Source organism: Cottoperca gobio, chromosome 16, assembly GCF_900634415.1.
Source record: "Cottoperca gobio chromosome 16, fCotGob3.1, whole genome shotgun sequence".
In the NCBI taxonomy this organism is placed as follows: domain Eukaryota; kingdom Metazoa; phylum Chordata; class Actinopteri; order Perciformes; family Bovichtidae; genus Cottoperca; species Cottoperca gobio.
The window spans coordinates 23203165-23215603 of record NC_041370.1 but is presented as its reverse complement, the minus strand read 5'-3'; the positions used below and the strand labels follow the sequence as shown (position 1 = coordinate 23215603).

Genomic DNA, 12439 nt, shown 5'->3' with positions numbered 1-12439 from the left:
TTCCCCTGGACAGGTGTACTGAGTATGGCCAAACTCATTGCACTGATAGCACCTCACCCCTGACTGATCTGGCATTTTGGCATAGGTGGGTCTACTAGTAGTGTACGGCCTGCTGCTTGTGTTTCTACCCTGGGCATGAAGATACCCCCTCTCACCCCCTTGGGACATACTCTTACTGCCTGTGTAGCTGTTCTGGCTTGTGGCAAAGCTTCAGCGGCCCTTCCTGGCTGACTGGAAAACCTCAGCAAGACAAGCAGCCTCCTCAGCAGTCTTTGGATCATACTCCCTAATCCAAACTTCCATCTTTGGATTAAACATTCGTAGGAACTGTTCTAGAATCAGTTTCTCAGAGATTTATTTGATGGTAGCCGTCTCCGTTCTTACCCACTTGCAGAACAGGTCCTTCAGACAGACATACAGCTCATGGGGTGTCTCACCGGGGTGGATGTCCAGGGCACGAAATTGTTGCCTATAAGTGTCAACGGTAATTTCATACTTACAACTTTGGTTGCGGGTTGCATGAGTGGCAACACTTGCACAAACAAATCGTTCACCACGATACCTGTCTCGATGACGCGGTTCACCTTCTCCAGCTGGTCCAGGAAAATGACAACAGCGCCGTTCATCCGCGCCAGTGACTTAATACTGCTGTGTCCGACCTTTTCCCACACAGCTAAACCAATATCTTCTACGCTACACGGGAAACTGGCAGAAATCTTAATACCATGTTTCCTCGTGAGCTTGGCTAATTCCTCATTTACCATGGCGTCAGACGCCGACCGGCGAGACACCGGCAAGAGAAAACCCCACACACCTCAAACACCACACCAAAACTCACTGAAAGTCAACTAAATCAAACTATCACCAGTGAATTAAGTTAAATTAACCCATAAGAATCTGGACCCATTTCTACTTTAGGGAAAGTTAAAGGGAACATAACACAAACTAAATAGACCACATAGAACATATTACTGACATTGTTTTCAAAATATCCCACCCTAGTGTCAGAGATCTGAAAAGTTACATATATGTCACATTGGGCGTTAATGGTAACGTTATTCTTCATTTGAAAATATATCAGCCTAAGAGTTTCTTTATGTTTGGTAACAAAGATTAGTCTTTTTATTTGTATTTTTACAAAATTGTAACTTTACAATTTCAGATTTGTTTACAACGCAACAATTTGCAAACTGAAAAAAATAAGTAAGACTGCCTCATATTGGAGGTCTTTTAAACAACTTACTGTGCCTTTAGAAAACTGAGCAAAAGACTTACGTAGTAAACCTGATAAAAACACTTTTTTTTAAGTGTAGAAACAAAAACATATTGTACATGTAATACATGTAATACATGTATTATCAGAACCATGTTTGAACCATTGTTTCCAGCATGTGTGGCAGTTTAGCTTAGGCCAAATGGAAACATTTGAAGCAGTTTCTTTCCTCAGTGAAGCAAAGACTCACATCACATTTCTGAGTTTGGTGGTTGCATTGCTTTGCAGAATTTGCAACGGTCACACTTGTCACGTTTCACAGGCCAGTGTGCAACCTGGTCCGCGCAAACATCATCTCGAACTCCAGCATGAACCCTCTTGGGAGGTGGTGGTGGAGATGTAGCATTGAGTGATGGGCGGCCCCTTTGTTAATGCAGAAGAATAAGGCTAGTTGCGATCTCTGCCTGGAAGCTCCTTTGTTTCAGTGGCTTGTGGTTACCAAGTAGTTTACGATCACGGCGGTAGATCAGCCATGCGTTAACAAGGCCCATCATTATGGTTTGCCAGAACAGGTAGAGCATGCATCTAGGAGGTCTATCCCCCCCATGAATGTGTTGTACTCTTTGACAATGTGTGGCCTGTGGACTTCCACAAATGCTTTGTCTGACTTGCTCCAGCGTCGAGCTTTGTCTTGAGGTTCAACTGCACAGTAGGATGAGATCAGGGTAACAGATCTGTTGTCATACCACTTGACAATGGCCATGCATTCCTCTTTCTCCACCCTGGCATCAATAGATCCTCTGCCTCTCTTGGTAAGACTTTTCTCATCTTCCAGCTGACAACCAGCTAAGCGATTGTTGCAGAGTGTTCCTACAAAGTAGATATGTCGTTGAAGAAGCTCAATCACCAGTGGTGCTGAAGAAAATAAGTTGTCTGCAAACCCTTTGTAGTTTTTGGTTTGATGGTAGAGTTTCACACAGCTTGACCACAATGTCACCTCCCATGCCAAGTGAGGTTTTTTTTCCCAGTGACACCTTCATAGACCACAAAAAAGACCACAAAAAAGAGGATTCCAGAGGGTGGGGCTTGCCCTTGACATGCTGCCTTATTGGGCTGTGAGTCCCTCTGAAAGACACCATTTGCTCATCAATGGAGTTGTGCTCCTCTGGGGTGATGTCTAGGCATTGTTTGTGAAACATATCAAGTCATGGATGGATCTTCCAGCACTTGTCATTTTCTTGCCTGTTTGACAAATCAATGTTATCAATGAAATGTAGAGATGCCAGCAGGGTCTGAAAACGGTTGTGTGACATGTTTTCAGCCACTATGGCACACCTTGTATCATACAGTGTGCATCCTGAACACTGTATTGCTTCTTCTTATGTATACTACAGAAAATAAATTAAATGACATTGAAATATGACCGTTACAGTGTAGAAAATATTGTTTGTCTGTTTTAATATTCTTTGAATTGAACAATATAAAATGTATTAACTAAATATCTTTGAATCAGCTAAATGAATTGAGCAGATCATAATCATATTTCTTATTGTGGCTAATGTGTCACATTAGATTTTCTGAGAAAGTTTAAGGTTAAAGTCCCGATGTGATATTTATGTCATTATGTGTCATTTAGGGACTTCATGAGTTAAAATCAAGGGTAAAGCTGTATATGGTACTTTCCAGAACATTTAAAGGTTGTGTGACATCTGTGTCACCGTTGGTTCTTATGGATTAACACCCATTATTATCAAAAAGAATCAAAAAGAAGAATCGAAAAGCACACAAACTCCCAGTATGCACTCAGAGAGAGAGAGAGAGAGAGAGAGAGAGAGAGAGAGAGAGAGAGAGAGAGAGAGAGAGAGAGAGAGACACAGAGAGAGACACAGAGAGACCGAATGAGAAAAGTGTGTGTGGCGGCGAGTGGAGGGAGAGAAAGAGCGAGGGAGTGAGCATGTGTGTACAATGAGTATGAAGCCAGCTGCAGCGTTAATTTGTCTGTGAATAAATGCTACAACTCCTCAAGCCCACCTGCTGATGAAGGTGAAGGGTCTCTGGTTGGCCCTATAGACGGAATCGGAGTTGTTTACATTGTATTTGGCTAGTTTTTTAGTGTGAAATCATCGCTCTTCTAGTTATGGGATTTGGACACCGAAAATATGTGGTGAAGGGATGTTCAAACAGTGGGAAAAAGCTAAATACATGGGCAGAATCTCATTGTGAGCTTCACGATTGCAAAAATTGCGACTGCAACCCCCGAACTATTACCTACCTATTACTATTACCATTTCCAACAGCACTAAAGAACAATAATAGAAGGCTAGCATGGACCAAAGTTGTAAAGAGACAGGATTACAATGGGAAGTCTTGGGAGCCCAAGACATCTTCGCGGATTTGCAGTGAGCATTTCATGCAAGGAAAACCAACAAATGAATTCCCTGATCCTGAACTCGACCTAGGGTATGTAGTCTATCTACTTGATTTATATATTGACAAATGTACTTTCTATGTATTGAGTTTTATAATAACTAACAAACACAAGTTAGGTATATATTTATAATAGCTTACCCTGCAACACAACTGCAATAAGCACTTATGATATTGCCAGTTTTCTTGACTGCGCAGATCCATGCCGAATGTGGCGTATGGGAAACTTTCATTGAATGAGTACATTTTGCTTTCAAAAAGCAATACTCAGAATCTGCGAGAGGATTGAAAGATATGTTTCAACCAGCCAGAGTCAAACAGTCTAAATGCTTTGCCTTCTTTGTATTCATTCAAAGTTCGTTTATGAAACTCGACATCGTTCCCTGGGTGGTCAGACATTAAAAATAATGTTATATCGCTGAGGCCCTATGACCTCCCATGTATAGAGCTGCCTTGGCTCATTTGAGCGCCGCTCGCACTGGCTTATTAGGCCCCCTGGGGTTTTATTGGTCGCCAAGACTCATTTGGCCTGCCCTGGTGTGTGGTGTCTGGCCGCCCTGGTGCTTGGTGCTTTCTGCTTTGTGCTTGCTGCTCTGAGTTAGCTGTTAGCGCTGCTCCTAGCTGGCTGTTAGCGTTGCTCCTAGCAAAACATATTTTTCCACTTTGGGATCTTCCTCACTGTATACTGTTTGAGAATCATTCCTCTCAATCAAACACTACTAAGACTAAGGCCTTGGGTTTCCAGTAATTCTATATCATTTATCAATGGTTCCAGTATGGCTTCTGGCTGCTGGGATACAAATTCTGACACATGAAACCGGTCAGTATTGTTTTAGCCTCTTACTCAGAGAGTGAGACCGGTACTAGCTGGTCAAGCAGTCTGGCTCTCAAGTCTCTGACTCTGGGTGACTCCTTCATTTTCCCCACATCAATGTTATACACTGTTGTCTGCAAGAATGTGTAAAAATTCAGTAACGCAGCATCGTACGACAAATTAAACACAAAAACAACAGTCTGCTTGAACATTAGACATTACAACTATAAGCTGATATGTTAGTGTTGTGTTAACAGCTTGTTGCGCTGTATAATGACTGGATTTTATTTTCTTAAATATGCTAATGAAAAACGTACAATCTCCCACTCTCTAAAGCAGGGGTCGGGAACCTATGGCTCGCGAGCCATATATGGCTCTTTCGATAACGCGATATGGCTCGCAGACAATTTTGAGCTGACATTTTTTTACTTAACAAGTAATAAATAATTATACTGTGCCATTTTAAAGTAAAACATTTAGCAGCGGATTTGTTTTTAGTTCTCCCCTCTCCTTTCCTCCGCTGTGTGTGTGTGTGTGTGCGTGTGCGTGTGTGTGTGTGTAGGGGGCGGAGCCCCGCCCGTCGCGAGACTGCGCAAAGCAAGCAGTAGACGGGGGGGGGTCAAACTCATTCACAGAGGGCCAACATTAAAAACTGGGACTACGTCGAGGGCCAAACACGGTCCACATGAATTGAACAGGGTACACATAAAGTGCAAAAAGATATGGAACATATTTAAGTCAACTGCAAACGGATTGCTGAGCAGTTCAATTAAAATTTCTGAGCTGCAAAGTCGGCAAATGCTCTCAGTTGATCAGCAGAATGCTGTCGGGAACACAGCGGTGGAGATGTTTGTCAGTGTTTGGAAAGACGTAGTGACCAAAGTTTCCTGTTGCATCCGAGTCTCCCACAGGCAGCTCGGCTTGGAACGCTCTCACTGCATCACACATGTCTGTGATCACACGGCCCTGAAGCTGCAGGTTTAACAGTGAGATGCTTCGTTATGTCGCACAAACAGTCCAGCTCACATCGTCCCAGAGATCTGTGGTGTCTTTCCCTTTGCTTTCCAAAAACTTTCATTCCATTCACATATTTAGATACTTCCTCAAATGTCTTTTCCCCGTGGTTGTGCCATGCATTGATTTAATTACCAAAACTGGCGGGCCAGTTATGACAGACATATGACATTTTCTCGCGGGCCGGATATAATTGCCTTGAGTTTGACACCCGTGCAGTAAACACTGAAACGTGCACATAAATGAGATAAATAACGTAAGCGTTTAGTTTATTTAATAAAAGAGCTCCTGTTCAATGCAACACTGATACCTCTATTAGTACTAGGAGACGTGTTATTCTTAAAAAATGCACGCATAAAGTTGCATTCAAATTTATATATTTTTATATATGGCTCTCAAGGAAATACATAAAAAAAATATTTGGCTTTTATGGCTCTCCCAGCCAAAAAGGTTCCCGACCCCTGCTCTAAAGGCTGCCGAGTGCTGGAGAAATGTTCCACTTTAGGATTAGGCTCAGCCCTTTTTTGGACGCCTCCTGAGTATGGTTTATTTAGGTATAAAATTGTGTTTGGCAAAATAAAAAGCCAAAAATAAATTATAAAAAGCTACACAGTTCTAAAAATGATGGAGGTTTGAGTTCTTTGTGGAAGCCATCTTGTGCTGGTACTTAAAGAGGAAGCACGCCTCAGCTGCAGTCTGCCTGTTTATCAAGCAAACCTCTTTGCCAGCGTAATGTTTTCTTTTCCTCACGCATGATCATGCTACCCTGCACCTCAACTTACAACACCAAGACGAACTTGGTCCCAGAAGAGACTGCTCACATTTATTATGGGCCTGTCAAAAATATGCAGGGATGCTGGGAAGATGTTTAAAAGTGAACAGAATATTTGAATATTATTCGTTTTATTTGGCATCCTCATATGAACATGAAGAAGAACATGAAACACTGCGTTCTTTTGCAGCTAAATGCATCACTATGCCACCAGATAGTCACTCACTTAGTCTGCTGTTTGGTGTTGAGCTGGAAGATTACAGAGGGTTCTTGGAGATTTTTATTTTTATTCAACTGAACGACACTGATGATGCGGGCTGTAAAACCAAAACAATGAGCCAAAAGACACTAAAATGCTAAGTAATGTTGAAGGGAACTGCAGTCTAGTGATAATTCTTCATGGATTTATCACAACGAGCAATACCTTTCACAGTACACATGGTCAGTTAATTGATTGTTAACATAAAAATAGTTATATGAGCAGCTTTAAATATGTCAGATAAAGAGAGAAAGTTGTTAAGTGTTCTTTAAAGCAGTCACTTTATGGAACGACTGATCCTCCTGCCAGCAACAAACATCATAGAGTGCGTTTACATGCGCACTACTATACTGGTTAAGACCAGATTTTTGGAGTATCCTGATTATGTTTTGAAAGCACGTGATATGCTCCATGGAGTATGCTACGCTGATAGAACCTGGATACTGTTCATGTTTACAGGGATATGAATAATTAGGTTTCTCCATGGAAACATCATATCTCAAATAAGATCAAAACCAGGATAAGGCTCAAAACCGGAATACCAATTTGTCTCATAGATGGAATTCAGTTTTAAAACAGGGCTGATGTTTGCGGAGTCCCAGGTGTGCTTTGAGCTCACTCACAGATTCATACTCATACAAGTGTGTAGACACAAACATAGAGAGAAAATGGCTGCACAGGGTGTCAGGGATGTTTAGTTGTGAGAGACTCTTTTTCGACTGGAGGATTTGGTTCAAACCCCTCTGTCAGCAAGCATCTGCTGAGTATCCAATAAACGTGACCTAGAATCTCAATCAACTTATCAGCTTCAGGGACAATCTGTGTTACGCTAAATTTCATATTTACCTCAGGTGGTCATTTAAAAAAAAGCTGGAATTTAATATAACTTTAATTAAAGATAGAATTACTTAAACCATAACATAGAGATGAGACATACATTAGTAGTTAGCAATTTTTTGAATATAAATAAATATGTTTTGCTTTTTTAACTGGATGGCAATACAAATCTAGTCTTGCTGAAAGAATGAGAGCAGATCGCCCTCTGCTGATGGAATTCATGTACTGCACATGTTTGGGCACATGGGTGGTATGCGTGGATGTAACGAGAACGGTGGCAGGCCTAAAGTATTTTGTGTATAGGTGTTATGAGAATGGTATTGCACAGGCCATGTTAGTGTTTTAAAAAAAAACATCTATCCATCTATCTATCTATCTATCTATCTATCTATAATATATATATATATATATATATATATATATATATATATATATATATTTCATAAATATATTATATATATATATATTTCATAAATATATTATATATAATAAAAAAAACATCTATCTATCTATCTATCTATAATATATATATTTAATATAAATATATATATTTAATATATATATATTATATATATATATATATATATATATATATATATATATATATATATATATATTTAATATATATATACATATATATATATTTAATATATATATTATATATTATATATAATAAAATAAAAAGAACATCTATCTATCTATCTATAATATATATATATATATATATATATTATATATCTATATCTATATAACATATATATAATATATATATTTAATATAAATATATATATAAATAAATATAGATATAAATATATATAATATATTAATTTATGTTTAATTTACACATAAGCCAGGCAACAGGCATGGCACATTTGGCCTTTGTGGTTAAGGGAATCTGACAATTGTATTTAACAGCTAAAAAATGTTTTGAAGTATGTTTAATAGTTATTTGTCCAATGAACAGACATGTTTAATGGTTAAAAACAGACCCCAAGAAGGTGACTTTGCGCTAGGCAGTCTGGGAAATGAGTTTCTAGCTCGTCAGTCAGACCAATTCAAACTACATTTCCCATGGCTCTCTGCGTTGTTGGGGTTACATGCTGCTCTCCACCCATGCTCTCCATAAATGTGGTCCTTGAACGACACATAGCCCAGGCACTATCGCATTGCCCTCAGGATTAAGGGGTACAGTTTTGTCTTGACCTCAACACGTTGCTTCCAACGTAAGTGTTGACTGCTTTCTGTCCTCTACTTTAGTATGTTTCACTTCTATAGTGATAACTTGTGTTCCTGTCCGTGAGGGTTAGCAGTGCAGCTAACAGCTAACAGCTAACTAGCCAGAGTCAGGCGTCAGAAGCCAAAGTTGGCAGCAGTTCAGAGTCTGGCCTTAACAAGGCCGCCTCAAGCCTGTCTCTAAAGAAGAAACACTGTCTGCTTTAATTAGATAAAAGGCTATTTACTTCGCCTCCCGCTGGAAAGTACCCTAGCAATCTAGGAACTGCTTCCTCCTTGTCCTCCAGACAACACTAACCAATGTCAAGCCTGAAATAGATGCCTGTGTAAAGCTAACATGAATTTAGCTTTAGACATCCGATCGGAACGTCTAAAATAAGCCAGAACAAATTCCTACTGCCTTTGTTTCTACTTTCTATTTGAGTCCTTTATTGTGAGGATAAAAATACTCAAATCATGAGTAGTTTGGCTAACGTTAGCTGCTTACAGATTTCCCGGAAGTTTTGTAACGTAGTAATCCTTTCCCTGTTGTGTGTCGTTTGTAAGCTAACGTTAACTTTCAAAACGTAATTTTGGGTCAGTGTTAGGTTTTTGAGACGGACATTCTTGGACTTTGTACAATAAACTCACCCTGGCGTTTTGCTTTTCTTCAGGTGGTTGTGCAACCATAACACAAGGTATGTTCAGGACCTCTAATCTGTCATATAACCTGTGAAATCAGTTAATTCAAAGGATATAACCGTATAGCTAACGCAATAAGGAATTAGGGTTATGGTTGGTTAGCACAGTGAATTGTAAAATATTAGAGTTTGCTTGGCTGTTTCAGTACTACTTATAATATATATTTACTATACAGTACTACTACTACTACTACTACTACTACTACTACTACTACTATTATTATTATTATTATACAATATAATATACTTTACTATTACATAGTAACACATGTATAGTATATAACTAGTTAAAAAACATCGATCTGCGCCTGCGTGAGGGGAAATAACTCGTAATGACAGTAGTCGTCATTAGAAAAAGTAAACCGGAAGACATAACTGTAAATATATAAGCCGTTGTTAAGATACACACATTAAAACAAAACGACATTTGCCCACCATTTTCTTTTAGTCACGCGTGCTACCCACTCAGCTTCATTCCAGATGGCCATGTCATTGAGAAAATATCCATGTATATGAATGATCAGATGTGTTTGTGCCCTCTTCACTTTAGTCAGTTGTTTCCCTCGTGTCTATTTCTCTTCTCGTGCCCTGATTCGCTGAAGCTGAGCAGCCAATCAGAGTGATTTTCTTTGCCTACAGTCTCTGCTCAACGATGGACATTTTATATTAATTTCTTACAAACTAAATGAGTAATTGATTACTCAATGCATTAATTGGGCAATTTGTTAGTTGCTGCACTAGAGTTTAATCATTCAAATATGTCACTGCCGAGATTTAGAGTTTATATTGTGTCTTTTTGGTCTCATCCTACAGTCTGTGTTTGAACGTCCCAGCAGCAGAGAGGAGGTTGGGAGGAGGAGAGAAGGATGATAATGCAGCGCATTCTAACTCGTGGGACGCTGCGGCGGGTGGCAGCGGCACGCCCGTTACTGGTGGGCGTCGCCATCCCTGAACCACCAGTAGCATTTTGTTGCTGTGTCTTCCGCCTGTCCCTTCCACCACCCACAGGCTGGCGCTTTCTGTCAACATCAGCCTCCAGCAAGGCAGCACATCAACCAAAACACCAGCTACCACCGGAGGAACCACAGTCCAGCTCCGCACCTCCAACACAGGAGGTCCAGATAGGGGAAGCTAGCCCTGATGCTGTCGAGGTGGACCCTCTGCACGACAAGTCCACCGGTTTGGTTCAGAGGTTTAAGAGGACCTTCAAACAGTATGGGAAGGTGATGATCCCTGTACACATCATGACGTCCTCTGTCTGGTTCGGAACCTTCTATTACGCTGCTATGAAGTGAGTCTTGTTGTGTTCGGCGTTTTATGGCTTGTATTATAGCTCAGATTGACATTTGTTCCTACATTTGTGAAGATCTTTCTACAATTTATATCCTAAAAGCTAACAACTCATCTTTCCCCTCTATGGTTTTCTTCTCCCCAGAGGTGTGAATGTACTGCCCTGCCTGGAGATGATTGGTCTACCAGAGTCACTAGTTAGTATTTTAAGGGGCTCTTCGAGTGGTTACGCTCTGACTGCATATGCTATGTACAAGGTAATGTAACCTAGGATCCTCTGTTTTTTTTATTGCAATGAACATTAAAGATTTTAACTTATTACATAACTTAAAACATTGTGTTAATAAAATATGGACACTGTCAAATTCCCTGACCTTTAACCCAACTTTGATTAGCATGTGTGTCATTTCTGTGGTCAGTGTGCATGTAAAAAGCAGATCCAGATTATCCAGCAAGTGATTTATGATGGATTCAGGTGTTCACTTTGCTATGCTGACCAGCCAGTGTGTTTCTGTTTCTCCACAGATCGCAACCCCTGCTAGATATACAGTGACTCTGGGCGGCACGTCGCTATCTGTTCAGTATCTCCGCAAGCATGGCTACCTATCTACACCACCGCCAGTTAAAGAATACATCCAGGACAAAATGGAGGAGACAAAGGACAAACTGACAGAAAAGATGGAGGAGACAAAGGAGAGATTTTCAGAGAAAATGGAGGAAACAAAAGAACGTTTATCTGAGAAAATGGAAGAGACTAAGGACAAGCTGTCTGAGAAACTGCAGGAAACCAAAGACAGAGTCTCAGAGGGAAAATCGTTTTTTAAAAAGAAAAACGATTAGCTTATCCCGTATACAGATGGCGCCTCTGAATAAATTATCCTATTTTGATCTCGACAAGTAATCAGTGAGTTTGGGGCAAGTAACAGAAGGCGCTTGTGAGACTGTTCGGAAAGAAGAGAGACTTATTCTGTCCTTGTCCTATAATTTCACCTCACGCATCTCAGTTATCAGCTGTTGTATATTTAAATGTCAAATTCAGTCCCTAATTTCCCAAACTGCCACGATGCACTGTAAATGCAGACTAGGCAGCAGCTTGGCAGACTCCTAGCAATGCTGCATTCTGGCTCAGTCATCTCAGACTGGATGTGCACAGGCTCAAGTGATCTGGACTGTGAAAAGAACAGAAGCGGTGTTCTCTTCACATAAATTAATGAGGGAAAAAAGAGACTTGTCAATGTTAACAACATCCAAAAAAGACTGAGAGCAGTGCTACTCCCTCTGGTTGGTAGTTAACCCTGAGCTTGTTTTATTGTCCTTTATGTATTTGTCTATTATAGCCTTAGTGTAAGGCTGGGTATCACATTGTGTCTTTTCTAATGTAATTACAAAGAAATTCTTAAGTATTTTTATCCCATAGCCCAAGCTAATATATTACATTATTTAGGTGTCTGTACCACTTCATGTGTTGACTGAAATGAAAGCTGTTCTTGGAACACAAAAGGTCACAGTTCATGCCATTAATTGTCCGTCATACATGTAAACAATGGGTACAGCAGCAGTCTGCCAGATTAAATATCTTGGGTACTTGTGTACGACACAAATGTTCTTGTCAGAAACCAATGCTTGGTTAAAATCACAACTGAATAAAATGCTAATCCTCAAAGTGTGTACGCCGCATTTCTAGGCTGTGTGATCTTAACAAGCACAATGAAGACTTCTATCCTAAAACTATTACCAGCTCAATGTTTTGGTTTTGCAGCCAACAGCTGAAGCTGCTATTTTGGTTCAGCCTCGCTGCCAGTGAACTCAGAGAATCATCACTAAACTCTGCCGTTCCCCAGCTCTGCAGAGCTTTTTAGCGTCTTTTGGATCATTGTTTTTAGTTTTGAGTCACCAAACA

At 40.1% G+C, this 12439-nt stretch overlaps 1 protein-coding gene across 2 annotated transcripts; it reads left to right on the top strand.

The window, feature by feature from the left end:
• Positions 1 to 8411: 8411 nt before the first annotated feature.
• On the top strand, positions 8412 to 12202 carry fam210ab (family with sequence similarity 210 member Ab). 2 transcript variants are annotated; one of them, XM_029452542.1, is made up of 5 exons: positions 8423 to 8559; positions 9223 to 9246; positions 10063 to 10540; positions 10685 to 10796; positions 11065 to 12202. In XM_029452542.1, exons 3-5 carry the CDS (start codon positions 10116 to 10118, stop codon positions 11377 to 11379), a joined length of 852 nt encoding a protein of 283 aa, XP_029308402.1. In that variant the 5' UTR covers positions 8423 to 8559; positions 9223 to 9246; positions 10063 to 10115; the 3' UTR covers positions 11380 to 12202. The 2 variants fall into 2 exon arrangements, with proteins under 2 accessions (XP_029308403.1, XP_029308402.1); XM_029452543.1 differs by lacking the exon at positions 9223 to 9246 and having other exon boundaries at positions 8412 to 8559.
• Positions 12203 to 12439: the final 237 nt, after the last annotated feature.